Source organism: Oncorhynchus tshawytscha, linkage group LG14 (assembly GCF_018296145.1).
Source record: "Oncorhynchus tshawytscha isolate Ot180627B linkage group LG14, Otsh_v2.0, whole genome shotgun sequence".
Lineage (NCBI taxonomy): Eukaryota > Metazoa > Chordata > Actinopteri > Salmoniformes > Salmonidae > Oncorhynchus > Oncorhynchus tshawytscha.
In genome coordinates, this window is record NC_056442.1 from 20,968,500 (window position 1) to 20,986,152 (window position 17,653).

The 17,653-nt window shown below is 42.1% G+C and overlaps 1 protein-coding gene across 1 annotated transcript; it reads right to left on the reverse strand.

Moving 5' to 3' along the window:
• Nucleotides 1-12,026: 12,026 nt before the first annotated feature.
• LOC112267551 (sodium/potassium-transporting ATPase subunit gamma-like) lies at nucleotides 12,027-16,009 on the reverse strand (the record flags this gene model as incomplete). Its single annotated transcript, XM_042297135.1, has 6 exons — nucleotides 12,027-12,138; nucleotides 12,833-12,864; nucleotides 13,177-13,251; nucleotides 13,587-13,622; nucleotides 14,522-14,559; nucleotides 15,927-16,009. Coding segments are annotated over 6 exons (297 nt in total), but the record flags the coding sequence as incomplete, so codon positions are not given.
• Nucleotides 16,010-17,653: the final 1,644 nt, after the last annotated feature.

Consider the following 17,653-nt stretch of genomic DNA (forward strand, 5'->3'; position numbering starts at 1 on the left):
GAATAAATCATGTTTATCTTGAACAAATATAAATTAAATAAGGTCTTCATCACTATTGATGTTTTTTGTTTTGAACTGAACAAATTGGAAGGACAATTTTACATAGAGTAATTTACGGAAATTGTATATGTGCCCCATTGAACACAAATTAAGGCCGGTCAACACACCACATGAGGGACAGAGTTTTACAATATTTTTGTTTTGCAAATGTTTTTCATGCACTTGATGCATGTGCATTGTGTCTTTGTGTCCTTCTTGGGTCCACACACATTGCAGTGGTTCTTCTTGTTGCTACAAGCTGCAGTATATAATGATGAAAACACTTTGTTCAGGAATTTTACTAACATCTCACTCACACACTCACTCACATATATAGTGACAACAGGCCAAGGTAAGAGAGTCAGACACACGCATCACTCACACTTACTTCCGGTATTGGACTTGTTGGTTCTGTGGTTCGGGCAGATGGGACACCAGCATCCTCCTCCTGAATCCTCCTCACGATGGCTGCAGAAGCTGGGATCCTTGGGATATGTTGCCTCCTCTGGATTTGAGGTCTTACCAATGCCTTGCCCAGCTCCTCGAGAAAGAGCAGTCTCCTCTGGATCTTCCCTCTCTTCCAATCTGGGTTCAACGCCATCCAGATGACAAACGCCTTGTACGCCGAGATGTCCAAGATGTTGAAGAATATCAGTGGCCAGCGTAGGGTTCTTCTTTTGCAGCTGTAGCCAGTCACCAGCTTGTCTAAATTGTCCAACCCTCCTTTTGTGGCATTGTAATCCACTATGATTGATGTTTTTTGATCATCCTGGCCACAGATTTTCCCATCCCTATGCAGCGTATTCATGAGAACCATATTTTTGCCTTTCTTTGGCACTTAGGACACTAGGGACGTGTTGGCCGTGAACACAATCTTAGAGTAATTGATAGGCCTTTTCCGTGTATTCAACAGCTGAGGTGGGACCTCTGGCTTGTTTTTTCGTATTGTTCCTACCATCATCAGCTTCCTCTTAAGGAGCTCCTGTCCCAGCTTGTGCGAAGTAAAAAAGTTATCGCATGTGATGTTGTGGTCACTTGTGTCCTTGTGTCACGTCCAAGACAACCCGCATTGCTTGGCCCTATTCACGGGCTCCTCCATCTGGCTTCCCCCATATACAGTGGGGCAAAAAAGTATTTAGTCAGCCACCAATTGTGCAAGTTCTCCCACTTAAAAAGATGAGAGAGGCCTGTAATTTTCATCATAGGTACACGTCAACTATGACAGACAAAATGAGAGAATAAAATCCAGAAAATCACATTGTAGGATTTTTAATGAATTTATTTGCAAATTATGGTGGAAAAGAAGTATTTGGTCACCTACAAACAAGCAAGATTTCTGGCTCTCACAGACATGTAACTTCTTCTGTCCTCCACTCGTTACCTGTATTAATGGCACATATTTGAACTTGTTATCAGTATAAAAGACATCTGTCCACAACCTCAAACAGTCACACTCCAAACTCCACTATGGCCAAGACCAAGGAGCTGTCAAAGGACACCAGAAACAAACTTGTAGACCTGCACCAGGCTGGGAAGGCTGAATCTGCAATAGGTAAGCAGCTTGGTTTGAAGAAATCAACTGTGGGAGCAATTATTAGGAAATGGAAGACATACAAGACCACTGATAATCTCCCTCGATCTGGGGCTCCACGCAAGATCTCACCCCGTGGGGTCAAAATGATCACAAGAACGGTGAGCAAAAATCCCAGAACCACTCGGGGGGACCTAGTGAATGACCTGCAGAGAGCTGGGACCAAAGTAACAAAGCCTACCATCAGTAACATACCAAGCTGCCAGGGACTCAAATCCTGCAGTGCCAGATGTGTCCCCCTGCTTAAGCCAGTACATGTCCCGGCCCGTCTGAAGTTTGCTAGAGAGCATTTGGATGATCCAGAAGAAGATTGGGAGAATGTCATATGGTCAGATGAAACCAAAATATAACTTTTTGGTAAAACTCAACTCGCCGTGTTTGGAGGACAAAGAATGCTGAGTTGCATCCAAAGAACACCATACCTACTGTGAAGCATGGGGGTGGAAACATCATGCTTTGGGGCTGTTTTTCTGTAAAGGGACCAGGACGACTGATCAGTGTAAAGGAAAGAATGAATGGGGGCATGTATCGTGAGATTTTGAGTGAAGCAGTGGGCATTGAAGATGAAACGTGGCTGGGTCTTTCAGCATGACAATGATCCCAAACACACCTTCGGGCAATGAAGGAGTGGCTTCGTAAGAAGCATTTCAAGGTCCTGGAGTGGCCTAGCCAGTCTCCAGATCTCAACCCCCATAGAAAATCTTTGGAGGGAGTTGAAAGTCCGTGTTGCCCAGCAACAGCTCCAAAACGTCACTTCTCTAGAGGAGATCTGCATGGAGGAATGGGCCAAAATACCAGCAACAGTGTGTGAAAATCTTGTGACGACTTACAGAAAAAGTTTGACCTCTGCCATTGCCAACAAAGGGTATATAACAAAGTATTGAGATAAACTTTTGTTATTGACCAAATACTTATTTTCCACCATCATTTACAAAAAAAATAATAAAAATCCTACAATGAGATTTTCTGTATCATTTTGTCTGTCATAGTTGAAGTGTACCTATGATGAAAATTACAGGCCTCTCTCATCTTTTTAAGTGGGAGAACTTGCACAATTGGTGGCTGACTAAATACTTTTTTTGCCCCACTGTATGATGAAGCACAGGCAGCCCAGATCAAGTCTAGGTCCAAAAGGCTTCGTAACAGCTTTTACCACCAAGCCATAAGAACATCTAATCAAATGGCTACCCGGACTATTTGCATTGTCCCCACCCCACCCCCCGTTTTTAAGCTGCTGCTACTCTCTGTTTATTATCTATGCATAGACACTTTACCTCTACCTACATGTACATATTGCCTCAATTACCTCGACTGACCAGTGCCCCTGCACATTGACTCTGTATACAGCCTTCCTACTGTTATTTTGTGGTTACTTCTTAATTATTTTTTATTTTATTTTTTAATATATTTTTTTGCTTCATTTTATTTGAGATACTTTCTTAAACACTTTTTTCGTTCTTAAAACTGCATTGTTGGTTAAGGGCTTGTAACTAAGCATTTCAATGTAAGGTCTACATGTGACAAATACAGTTTGATTTGATTTTGATTCCATATTTTGCAGGTTTAGACGGTATGTACAGTGCCTTGCGAAAGTATTCGGCCCCCTTGAACTTTGCGACCTTTTGCCACATTTCAGGCTTCAAACATAAAGATATAAAACTGTATTTTTTTGTGAAGAAGGGGCTGAATTAGTCATTTTTTGGATCATTCAGAGATCCTCACTGAACTTCAAGTTTTTCTGAATAATTTTGCACGCCCAATTTTTCAGTTTTTGATTTGTTAAAAAAGTTTGAAATATCCAATAAATGTCATTCCACTTCATGATTGTGTCCCACTTGTTGTTGATTCTTCCTTCCGGTTACAAGTCCACCGCTCTAACCACTAGGCTACCCTGCTGCCCCAAATACACTTTGATTTGTTCAAGATTGATATATAGGTCCACATATAGACATCATAGCAGTATTAGCCTTATATTTAGCTAATGAATGGTGGGTTATGCATAATAAGAGAGAGAGATAGATGCATGTGCATTTTTCAACAATTTCTTTTAAACAAAATTATAGATTTGGAGTTAGATAAATCAATTTTTCGGCAGGGACGTATTCAGGATTCTACCCTCCACAGCATAACCTTCACTCCAGATCAAAAATACAAACCTACAACCTAACTTTGGACAAAATTACCTGGATGGATTACAGCTACCAAGGATTCCTTTTCCCAAGCTATACAGAGGGTGCTCTGTCAAACAAACCGCAGAGACCTGAGGACACCATTCAAACTGGATCTGAGACAGACCAGATACAACTACAACTAGCACTGAGGTGTGAACTGAGAGGTGTCAAAGCCTTTGAGCCCAACAAATGGCAGGAGTCTCTCACAGCCAACCCCACCAATATCCAGAGGCCTTTGAAGCCTCCTCCCCACTGTTCAGAGACCATTCACTGGCATTTTCTACAAGAAATCTGCCTCCAGAAATAATAGCTTCTCCCAAGTGGGTGTGACACCTACTCCCATTGCCTGCTGCGCTGCTGCTTGGATTCCACCTGGCGTTCTGTTCACCGTCTGCCATGGCCTGTCTCCTCCTGTCCCCCCCTCCCGCCCGCCACCTCTCTCCCGAGCTCTTGCTCGTCTGTAGCACACACTCACTGTTTGGGTGAGTGATTTACAATGGCATTTCAGCTGTTTTGCTATTTGCCTCATGACTCCTGCATGCTTTGTTGACTATGAACTTTCTTGTTTACCCAACAGTGGGACAGACTATGTTTGTTCCCACACTCGACTCTGACTCTCTATTGGCTATATAGTCTTTAGGCCTCCCATCGTATTCTAACCACCTCTCGCCGGCTTTGTATTCATGTTACCTGATGAAATTGCTGTACAATATGATCTTGTTGCCATCTAATGCACATTCAAATGTCATAAATCAGCACTGCAAAGCTCTCCCTGTCCTCTGCCGTGCCTTGATTGTATTACTGTTGATGATATCTGGAAATGTGCATGTACACTCTGCTCTCGTAAAAGCCTGGGTTTTCTGCACGTTAACACTAGACGCTTATTACCTAAATGGATAAATTGAAAGTGTGAGTTCACAGCTCCAATCCAGATGTGTTGGTCATTACTGAGACGTAGTTAAGGAAGAGTGTTTTTAATACTGATGTTAACCTTTCTGGTTATAATCCTTTTCGGCAAGACAGATCTTCCAAAGGTGGGGGAGTGGCAATCTTTACCAAGGATCATCTTCAGTGCTCGGTTGTCTCCATCAAGTCTGTCCCCAAACAATTTGAATGGCTGGTTCTAAGCATTCAACTTTCAAAAAGCTCTTCATTGACTGTTGCTGGGTGCTATCGTCCTCCATCAGCACCAGCCTGTATCCTACCTGCCATAAAGCTCTCTCTTGACCTCTTACACTAAGTCTGAGTTTGTCCTGCTCGGTGACCTAAACTAGGACATGCTTAAACCACCTGACCAAGTGCTAAAGCAATGGGACTCCCTAAATCTTTCTCAGATTATTACTAATCCCATAAAGTATGACTCCAAACACCCAGAAAAGGCTACTCTCCTTGATGTTATCCTCACAAATGAATCCTGATTAGGTATCAGTCTGGTGTTTTCTGTAATGTCCTTGGTGATCACAGTTACACAGCCTATGTTCGTAATGGCTGCTCAGTGAAACTCCCTGTCCTGATTTGTCATAGATGCTTGCTAAAAAACTTTAATGAGCAAGCCTTCCCTCATGAACTGGCCTCTGTGAAATGGTATAGAATCAGCTTGATCCCCTCTGTTGAAGACGCTTGAACCTTCTTTTTTAATATTTTCAGTGGTATTGTTAACAAACACGCCCCCATAAAGAAAATGAGAAATAAAAACAGGTTCAGCCCCTGGTTCGACTGTGATCTTGCAGAGTTACTCCACCTCAAGAATTGCATTTGGCGAAAGGCTCGGCACACGCATACTCAGGCTGACTGGCTCTCGTTCAGGCAAATGAGAAATAAGTGCACTCAGGCTATCCGGAAGGCCAAAGTTAGTTACTTTAAGGAGCAGTTCTCTCTCTGTGGGTCTAACCCCAAGAAGTTCTGGAAAACGTTTAAAGATCTGGAGAATAAACCTTCCTCCTCACAGCTGTCCATGTCCCTTAATGTTGATGATGTGGTTGTTACTGACAAGAAGCACATGGCTGAGCTCTTTAATCACCACTTCATTAAGTCAGGATTCCTATTTGACTCAGCCATGACTCCATGCGCGTCCAACATTTTCCTCATCTCCCATCCCTTCTAATGTGACAATCCCGATGCTCCTCCCTCTTTTTCCCCTGCCCCACTACAAAGTTGAGTCGAAGTGCTAAAGGAGCTCCTTAAACTTGACCCCTTAAAACCATCTGGTTCAGATGGTTTAAGCCCTTTCTTCTTTAAAGTGCTGCCCCTATCATCGCCAAGCCTATCTCTGACCTCTTTAACCTGTCTCTCCTCTCTGGGGAGGTTCGCATTGCTTGGAATGGAGCCACGGTTCATCCTTTATTTAAAAGGGGAGATCAAGCTGATCCTAACTGTTTTAGACCTATTTCTATTTTGCCAAGTTTATTAAAAGTGTTGGAAAACTTGTCAATAATCAACTGACTGGCTATCTTGATGTCTATATCATGCAATCTGATTTCCACTCAGGTTATGGATGTGTCACTGCAACCACAAAGGTCCTCAATGATGTCAGCATTGTCCTTGATTCTAAGCAATGTTGTGCTGCTATTTTTTTGGGACTTGGCCAAAGCTTTTAATACAGTAGACCATTCCATTCTTGTGGGCTGGCTAAGGAGTATTGGTGTCTCTGAGTGGTCTTTGGCCTGGTTTGCTAACTACCTCTCTCAAAGAGTGCAGTGTATAAAGTCAATACATCTGCTGTCTCAGTCACTGCCTGCCACCAAGGATGTACCCCAAGGCTTGATCCTAGGCCCCACGCTCTTCTCAATTTACATCAACAACATAGCTCACTCAGTAGGAAGCTCTCTTATCCATTTATTTGCGGATGATACAGTCTTATACTCAGCTGCCCCCTCTGCTCTACAACAAAGCTTTCTTAGTGTCCAACAAGCTTTCTCTGCCCTTAACCTTGTTCTGAACACCTCCAAAACAAAGGTCATGTGGTTTGGTAAGAAGACTGCCCCTCTCCCCACAGGTGTGATTTCTACCTCTGGGGATTTAGAGCTTGAGGTAGTCACTTCATACAAGTACTTGGGAGTATGGCTAGACAGTACACTGTCCTTCTCTCAGCACATATCAAAGCTGCAGGCTAAAGTTAAATCTAGACTTGGTTTCCTCTATCATAATCGCTCCTCTTTCACCCCACCGCCAAATTCATTCAGATGACGATTCTACCCATGCTAGATTACGGAGAGAGGTGCTCTCGACCGGCTATATGTTCTTTACCATTCGGCCATCATATTTGCCACCAATGCTCATTTTAGGACATATCACTGCACTCTATACTCCTCTATAAACTGGTCATCTCTGTACACCCGTCGCAAGACCCGCTGGTTGATGCTTATTTATAAAACCCACTTGGGCCTCACTCCCGTCTATCTGAGATATCTACTGCAGCCCTCATCCTCCACATACAACACATGTTCTGCCAGTCACGTTCTGTTAAAGGTCCCCAGAGCACACACATCCCTGGGTCCCTCGTCTTTTCAGTTCACTGCAGCTAGAGACTTGAACGAGCTGCAACAAACACTCAAGTTTTATCTCTTCATTCAAAGACTCAATCACGGACACTCTTACTGCCAGTTGTGGCTTCTATGCGTGATGTATTGTTGTCTCTACCTTCTTGCCCTTTGCGCTGTTGTCTGTGTCCAATAATGTTTGTACCATGTTTTGTGCTGCTGCCATGTTGTCTTGTGTTGTTGCTACCATGTTGTCATGTTGTGTTGCTACCATGCTGTGTTGTTATGTGTTGATGCCTTACTATGTTGTTGTCTTAGGTCTTTCTTTATGTGGTGTTGTGTTGTCTCTCTTGTTGTGATGTGTGTTTTGTCATATACAAAGTTGAAGTCTGAAGTTTACATACACCTTAGATAAATACATTTAAACTCAGTTTTCACAATTCCTGACATTTAATCCTAGTAAAAATTCCCTGTCTTAGGTCAGTTGGGATCACCACTTTATTTAAAAAATGTGAAATGTCAGAATAATACTAGAGAGAATGATTTATTTCAGCTTTTATTTCTTTCATCACATTCCCAGTGGGTCAGAAGTTTACATATTCTCAATTAGTATTTGGTAGCATTGCCTTTAAATATTTTAACTTGGGTCAAACATTTCGGGTAGCCTACCACAAGCTTCCCACAATAGGTTATGTGAATTTTGGCCCATTCCTCCTGACAGAGCTGGTGCAACTGAGTCAGGTTTGCTGGCACACACTTTTTCAGATCTGACCACAAAATTCAGGTTACGTCAATATAGGACTCATTTTACTGTGGATATAGATACTTTTGTATCTGTTTCCTCCATCATCTTCACAAGGTCCTTTGCTGTTGTTCTGGGATTGATTTGCACTTTTCGCACCAAACAACGTTCATCTCTAGGAGACAGAACACGTCTCCTTCCTTTTTTTCTGAGGTCTTGGCTGATTTCTGTTGATTTCCCCATGATGTCAAGCAAAGAGGCACTGAGTTTGAAGGTAGGCCTTGAAATACATCCACAGGTACACCTCAAATTGACTCAAATTATGTAAATTAGCCTATCAGAAGCTTCTAAAGCCATGACATAATTTTCTGGAATTTTCCAAGCTGTTTAAAGGCACAGTCAACTTAGTGTGTGTAAACTTCTGACCCACTGGAATTGTGATACAGTGAATTATAAGTGAAATAATCTGTCTGTAAACAATTGTTGGGAAAATTACTTGCGCCATGCACAAAGTAGATGTCCTAACCGATTTGCCAAAACCATAGCTTGTTAACAATAAATTTGTGGAGTGGTTGAAAAATGAGTTTTAATGACTCCAACCTAAATGTATGTAAACGTCTGACTTCAGCTGTATATGTGCAGTGGCCTATACAGTGCATTTGGAAAGTATTCAGACCCCTTCAGTTTTTCCAAATTTTGTTACATTACAGCCTTATTCTAAAGTTGATCAAATCTTTTTTCCCTCATCAATCTACACACAATACCCCTTAATGACAAAGCAAAAACAGGTTTTTAGATTTTTTTTCAAATTTGTAAAAAATAAAAAACAGATACCTTTTTTGCATAAGAATTAAGACCCTCCCCTATGATACTCGCATTGAAGGTCCCCAAGAACACAGTGGCCTACATCATTCTAAGGATCGGACCCTTTTTAAATGTTTGCCTAAAACGACATACACAAATCTAACGGCCTGTAGATCAGGCCCTAAAGCAAAGACAGGCATTTTCCTGGCACAATTTTAAAGGAAACACTTCGAAGTTTGTAGGAGTGTAGGAGAATATAGGAGAAGGAGAATATAACACATTAGATCTGGTAAAAGATAATACACATTTTTTTTTAATTAAAAAAATTATACCATCATCTTCAAATGCAAGAGAAAGGCCATAATGTATTATTCCAGCCCAGGTGCAATTTAGGTATTGTCCACCAGATGACAGCAGTGTATTGCAAAAATGTTGGTCTGATTCACTGAACCATTGCATTTCTGTTATTTTTTAAAATCAAGACTGCCCAAATGTGCCTAATTTGTTTATTAATAAGTTTTTATGATCAAAACTGTGCACTCTCCTCAAACAATAGCATGGTATTATTTTACTGTAATAGCTACTGTAAATCGGACAGTGCAGTTAGATGCACAAGAATTAAAGCTTTCTGCCAATATCAGATTTGTCTATGTCCTGGGAAATGTTCTTGTTACTTACAACCTCATGCTTATCACATTAGCCTACATCTGCTCAACCGTCCCGCAGGGGACCCACCAATCCTGAAGAAGTTTGAAATGGAAGAAGTTTGGAAGCACCAAGACTCTTCCTAGAGTTGGCCGCCTGGCCAAACTGAGCAATTGGGGGAGAAAGGCCTTTGTCAGGGAGGTGAACAAGAACCCGATGGTCACTCTGACAGAGCTCCAGAGACAACGCAGGAGTGGCTTCGGGACAAGTCTTTGAATGTACTTGAGAGGCTCAGCCAGAGCTTGGACTTGAACCCGATCGAACATCCCTGGAGAGACCTGAAACATGCTGTGCAGCAACTCTCCCCATCGAACCTGACAGAGCTTGAGAGCATCTGCAGAGAAAAATGGGAGAGAATCCCAAATACAGGTGTTCCAAGCTTGTAGCGTCATACCCAAGAAGACTCGAGGCTGTAATCGCTGCCAAAGGTGCTTCAACAAAGTACTGAGTAAATAGTTATGTAAATGTCATATTTCAGTTTTTTTATGCGGTATTGTGTGTAGATTGATGAAGGATAAAAAACTATTTAATCAATTTTAGAATAAGTCTGTAACGTAACAAAATGTGGAAAAAGGCAAGGGGTCTGAATACCTTCCGAAGTCATTGGGTGCAACACATTTCACGTTGTCTAGGCCTCGTCTTTAGCCTAGGTGTCACGCCTTGACCGTAGAGAGCTTTTTATGTCTCTATTTTGGTTTGGTCAGGGTGTGATTTGGGTGGGCATTCTATGTCCTTTTTCTATGTTTTGTATTTCTTTGTTTTGGCCGGGTATGGTTCTCAATCAGGGACAGCTGTTTATCGTTGTCTCTGATTGGGAACCATACTTAGGTAGCTTTTTCCCACATGGGTTTTGTAGGTAGTTATTTTCTGTTTAGTGTTTGCACCTTACAGGACTGTTTTGGTTTCATTTATTCTCTTGTTATTTTGTATTAGTGTTCAGTTCAATAAACAATCATGAACACTTACCACGCTGCGCTTTGGTCCGACTACTCTTCCTCATCCGACGACGAAAATCGTTACACTAGGCATGGTCTACGTTCAGTTACATTGGAAACTGTACAATAACATCCATTACTCTATCTTAGACTACATAGGCTAATAATGATGTGACTATAAAATAGGTCAAATAAAAAAATTGGTAGAGGTAGTTACTATCTAGGCTATTTTAGGCCTGCCTATGACAGATTGCAAGATCATGGGAATTCATGGAAAGGATAGCACATAAAAGATGGGATGATTTGTAATAGCTGAGACTCTAAGCCACAATTTTGGCTGTTTTGTTAAATGTCCATAAGATATTCACCCATTTAGCCTACAGGGTAGGTGTGTGTGTTCCTGCCTGCATGCATGCATGAGCGTGTGTGTGTGTGTGTGTGTGTGTGTGTGTGTGTGTGTGTGTGTGTGTGTGTGTGTGTGTGTGTGTGTGTGAGAGAGAGAGGGAGAGGGTGATCAAGAACACGTTGAAAGAGAGCGAAAGATTATGTTCACAATATAATGATGACAGCTAAATTAGTGGGTATGTGTATGTATGTGTGTGTTTGTACGCCCTAACACAGTGTGGCTGTTGTGGGGGTGGAGGATGGTGTTTACAGAAGGACACTGCTAAGCCTACTGGTCTATTAAAATGCGCAACAGAAACCGTTTACTCCAAACGCTCGCACAACGTTTCGTAAATGCTGTTGGGTTCTTAAAAAAAACGGAAGTTGTAGTTCATTTTAACTTTATGGTTTCCGCTCATTGCCTTTCCAATCCGAATAGTGTACGAAGTGTTTGGCACAAGCTGCACACATCTGTAAATGAACAATTCTTCCACGCTCCAAAGCGGAAGTAAGTTCCATCCAACTTCTTCCACTCGTTTTTTTTTGTGTTTAAAAAAAAACAACGAAGGACACGACTGAACTACAATTTCGGAACTCAACAGCTTTCGGATTAAACAGATGAAACGTTTTGCAACGGAATCCTGCTAATGAAACCCCCCTCGTTAGTTTTTCAGGTGTGATAAATAGCGCAAGACAAGTCTATGGCCATGGCCAAATAATGTTTTGCTGCCATCTCGTGGCCACATATGTTACATGTAGGGATGGGACCGTCTCCAACTTCATTCATTACCGAAACAATTGAGAGGCGACAGCAGGGTTTGAACCATCACATTTTATGGTTACTGGGCACTTAACTTTCTGAGCCATTTAATATCGAGACCACTTGGCTGTGGTTCATTGTAGGCTTCTGCTAACACGGAGGCTATAGAACTAGTTGGCCAGTCAGTATATGCCTAACACCATAGAGTTACAATCCCAGTGACTACTTTGCATTTTAGCAGATGCTCTTATCCAGAGCGACTTACAGGGGTTAAGTGCCTTGCTCAATGGCGCGTGGACAGATTTTTCAAACGCTCTTCACGGATAGGCTACCTGGCCGTCCCGGTAGAACACCCTAACACATTTACACAGGTTGATTTTCAAACATACTTTGTAGTAAAACACAGGACAGCGACAGTGGGTCCACAGTTTATCAATACAAAAAGGAATGCAGTCTCACACATTACAGTCAACAACATACAAGCGCCCAGCCGTCCTACGCTAGGGGTTTCTCTTCGACCTTTCTTTCCTGGAACACACATAGCAGAGGGACAAGACGTTAACAACAGAACTCACTGGATCTTCACTGGATATTCTCTTGTGGAAATAGTGACTGTTACGATGCCATTTATATTCCCCCCTTCAGGTGTAGTAGATCTAACATAGACAAGTATTTAACTCGTGGATTTTGGTACGACTGTAAATGAATGCCTGAATTACTGGTACTATTACATATAGTAATATGTATAACTGATTCGTTAGGAGTACGGTATTGTACAGTACATTGTGGACCATGATTCCTCATTCATGAATAATCTCGTATTCTTCCAGTACCCAAGAAACACTTGGAGGAGAGAAGTCAAGGCAGAAATGACTGAGAGCTGCCACAACTGGTGTGACCTGGAAGAATGTGTCCCAAACCGAGTGAGATGGAGGGCATTCATCAACGGCCTATGCTCCTTATAGGAGCCAAGCGCTTCAGCCAAGTTTGTCTTCCAGACCCCTTACTCTATGTCTCAAAATGACCAGCAGATGTCACTTAAATACTGCTTCACAACTGCTTTCTCTGAGAGCAACTTGCTCAATGGATCCCTACGGTTTCTACAACACCACATATTCATTGATTGACCGTTGGAGGAGGGATGTGGACTGCCTTTCATACTCAAGATGTAGCCTATCTCTCATCTTATTTGTATTCCATTGTCTGATATGAGGACACTCACCCTGGGCTTTCCACACCTGCGGATTTTGTTGCCTAGGGGATGAGAGAGAAAACCAATCAGTGAGTAATGATGATACAGCCTATTACAGCACTCCCCATGCCCCCAGACAGCAAGGTAATAGAGAACACTATCAATAACTTGGTTTAAGGTGGGGTAGTTTAATCGCTTTAAGTCAGTCAGGTTGGAGAGAGTGCACACACACACACACACACACACACACACACACACACACACACACACACACACACACACACACACACACACACACACACACACACACACACACACACACACACACACACACACACACACACACACACACACAGTCTGGCCTGGAGACTCACTGGCCAGCAGGAGAACCGACAGGATCATGATGACTGCAACGAAGGTCAGACCTCCAATACGAAGAGTCTGGTAGTCTACAACACAGAGGACACACTCATCATAAGCTCACCTATGGTAACATATCTCTCTCTCTCTCTCTCTCTCTCTTTGTCTGTCTCTTTGTCTGTCTGTCTGTCTGTCTGTCTGTCTGTCTGTCTGTCTGTCTGTCTGTCTGTCTGTCTGTCTGTCTGTCTGTCTGTCTGTCTGTCTGTCTGTCTGTCTGTCTGTCTGTCTGTCTGTCTGTCTGTCTGTCTGTCTGTCTGTCTGTCTGTCACTCATTCTCTCCGTGCCATTAGGCATTATGAAATTACCAAATGACTATCTTTATCAGAAAACCATTTTTGTGCAGTATCATTTTGTTGTCTCTTACCATACACAAATTCTGCATCAGGGTCGTACTCGGGAGCTGAGGAGAGAGCAGAGAACACAAGATAAGATCCAAGAGGATATCCACACTCTACAGGCCAGTACACTCAGAGGAGTGACAGAAATAGAATAGACAGAGAAACGTACTGTTGTCCCAGCCCTGTGGCTGTTATTGCCATCTGGGGGGGCCTAGGTTTGGAGGCTACCACAAACTCCTGAGGTACCTTATTGCTATTATAAACAGGTTACCAACGTAATACGAACAGTAAACAAGTAGTTTTGCGTTATACCCGTGGTATATTGTCTCATATTCAGTACCATGGTTTTCAGCCAATCAGCATCCAGGGTTCGCATGACCTGGTTTCTAACAATATAAGACAGACTCAAAAGTAAACCTGGCCCACAGAAAGTCAAGGTAAATCTCCCAGAGCAGATCACACCAATATGTTGTTTCTCACTCGGTCAACGGGAGGCAGTAGTGACAGAGTGGTTTGTTTGAGTTTGTGAAGGTGCTTTGGGATATGTACTGCATGTATGTACAGTGCACTGCGGAGCTAGACAGCTTGTGTCGGTCTCTGTAGCCACAGCATCGTAAATGAATGTTTACTATGTGGCTAGAACATGATTCCCTGTGGCGTTCTGCCCGTTACCTGACAGGCTAATGATGTACATGAAACATGATCAGGCCACAGGTTGTGGCTATTGCCTGATAAAACCCATGGTATAACAGAGAACTGAGACTAGAGGGGACACCTATGGGCATGATCTCCAGATTGTAAATCTTTTTTTGTGTGTATATAGGACAAATGAAATGTATAATGGAAAATCATCATGAGCTACAATCTAACAAGGAGAGTCAAAACGTTAAACTTCTCGGGGGACAAAACGGGTTATTTGTGTCTAGTACCGGTAATTGAAATTCAGTGATGTAAAACGTACCTCCGGCAGCGGACATGATGGCTGGTCTGTGTGAGTGGCTGTTAGGATGAAGGAAATGAGTATGAGATATACAAAAGCTATATCCATGTCTACAATAACATTTGCTGGGTCCCTAGTCATTCATTGTAGTATGGTATGCTTAGAAAATCTGTTTTGGTTTGACACCGGCATCGCTGACGGGGTAAAATTAGTCAATATGTAACATATTTTTGTTTGTCTAGTTAGCAAATAATTTATGTCAGTAGCATTACCAATGAAAACAGGAATTCTGTTAGTTCTGAAACCCACTGTCTCGTGGTTATGGATTCAGACAGATTACAATTCAATCATCTGTTTTTAATAAATCTGGGGAATGTTTTTTAAGGGTTTTATCCAGCTTATATGAAAGTCTGTTGACAGGTTAAGGAACTCTAGAAGTCCAAACAAATTGGTTTCGCTGGTTCTTCATATTTAGCCTTGATATCTGACTAATTGCTAGAGAGGGTAGTAAAGATATTGATTTACACACACACACACACACAAACACACACACGCACGCACGCACACAGGCACACAGGCACACAGTACACTGTTCTGTTCTTTTGATCTAAATCTCTGTGCCTTTAATCATTAACTTACATGGATTGTAAGATCCAAATATCCCTGAGTCCATTTTCTTCGGACAGTCTCACGCGTGTGTAAGTACTAGTTGTGAAATATGTGAGAGTGTATGTGCCTGTGTGTAAACGTATGTGTTCAAGTATTCTGTGTGTGTGGTTTTTCGATGCATGAGTGACATACTTTAGCAACTGCCTAAACGTCAACTCAACTCATTAACCTTGACACCCTCTACAATCACCCTCTGAAAGGCATTCATTCATGTGGGACAAGAATATTTCTGCTTCACATGTCCTCAATATGGGATTGTTATTATTTTTTAACTCTGCCGTCGTTGGGAAGGGCTCATAAAGCAAGCATTTTGCGCTAAAGTTTACAACCGTTGCGTTCGGCGCATGTGACAAATAACATTTGGTGTGATTTGTAGAGCACCCTGACAAAAGTCAACATCAATAAAAGCTTGTCGCTTGTCCGATAATATCATACAATGTCATTTTAGACCAGTACAGTTTTCCCTTTCCACTGATCAATATACATGTATAGAAGAGTAATACACCATGTTATTGATATGATAAAGTTTGGAATGAAAAGCAGATGATGCATGAATAGCTGGCCCTTTCCCCAACTCCACAGTGGTTCCAAACTAACGAGCAGTGATTGCTTATGAGTTAAATAAACAATCATTCAACGAGTAGGTATACACTTATCCAACAAGTACTCCTCGGTATCACCGAGTATTATGTATTTGAAGCACCAACGGCCTATCAATCTCTAGCCATAGCATTCGGGAGATCCAGGTTGGACTCACCTGTGGTGTTGGAAGGCTCCTCTGGCTATGTGAGATCCTCTCAGTTGTGCTTCCTTCTGTCTCTGTAGCCAGCTGCAGTCCAGTCACCTCCTTCCTCGTCTACCCCCCTCATAATTCAGCCTGTCCGGCCTTACGGCCTTCCCTACCCCACCAGCCATCCAGTTACATGTTTACAGGCCTATAAAGCGTGGCCTTCAGAGCCGATATATAGTGTGAGATGGTAACCTTTGGAATCATTTGAGGCACAGTGTTCACATTACTGTGACTAACCTAGGAGGAAATGCATGCCACTTTGTAACCTACTTTTGAAGTAGCACTCCCGCAACCTTGATTGACTTTGAGTTAGAAATGGGCAGGTTTATTGCACTGTCATTGTGTTGTAGTTCTTGGTAGTGTGACTTTGTAGCTTACCACAATTATGACCAGAATCACTGGTGAGAGCAGTGGTTGGTGGCTATTTTTCTCCAAATAAGTCAACTATACATGTAAACCACAACGTTACAACTAAAACTGTATTAAGTAAACAAATAGGGGAAGGTTATTGGCGATAAGACTCTTTTATTTCGATGTCAAAAGCACAAAATACAGCTATACAGTACAACCTCATGCGCAGAGTGAACAGAGTTAGTTACTTATTGTCGTGACAGTGTGTTTTGTTGTTGTTGGTTGTAACAATGACTCTCTGCATAAGACTCCATGCATCTGACCGCGTGACCGTAAGCTTTACCTGACGTCTGACACAGAGCAAATTATCTTTTTCTTTGATTTCCTTCACCTAATTCTGGCGGCTAAAACTATGACTCTGACACACTTAGTATCTACACACACTCTCTCAGTCACACGTAGGACCCGCTCTCTCACTAACTAACCGCATGGTCGATCACACAACGCTAAACAGAGAGACACCATGGGTTGAGACTGATTTTTGCAACCGGCTACCGTAAACCTCTCAACTAAACAATAAGAGGACACAGATTTGCCGCACTGGTGTGGGTGTGGGAACCGTCCAATCATAGCCTGCCTCTGAGGGCGGTATCGCCCTGGCACGGCCAATGACAGAGCAGGAGACTAGATTGGACGGTTGTCTAGGACAAGGCAGTGATACAGCTGATGTAGGAGCTCACTTCACTAGTGACTACTGTTGGTGAGCTCCTAGTTAACTCTGATGCATTCTTGTGCTTGGTCAGCAAACTGTGGCAGTTGCATTCTCGTGTGTGTGAGGCGCAACACAGCCAAATACACACAACCTCTCAGACACACTTACAAACCACCCAAACTCATGTACCCACACATGCACACATATTTGAAATATATATAGCTAGAACTGTATACTGTGTATAGGGTATTTATACTAGTATATATTACATGTACACTACAGTTCAAAAGTTTTGGGTCACTTAGAAATGTCCTTGTTTAAAAAAATAATAAAACATTTTTTTTTTGTCCATTAAAATAACCTCAAATTGATCAGAAATACAGTGTAGACGTTAATGTTGTAAATGACTATTGTAGCTGGAAACGGCTGATTTTTAATGAAATATCTACATAGGAGTGCAGAGGCCCATTATCAGCAACCATCACTCCTGTGTTCCAATAGCACATAGTGTTAGCTAATCCAAGTTTATAATTTTAAAAGGCTAATTGATCATTATAAAACCCTTTTGCAATTATGTGAGCACAGCTGAAAACTGCTAAAAGCTCAGACTGGTCTTCTTTAAACTAGTTGA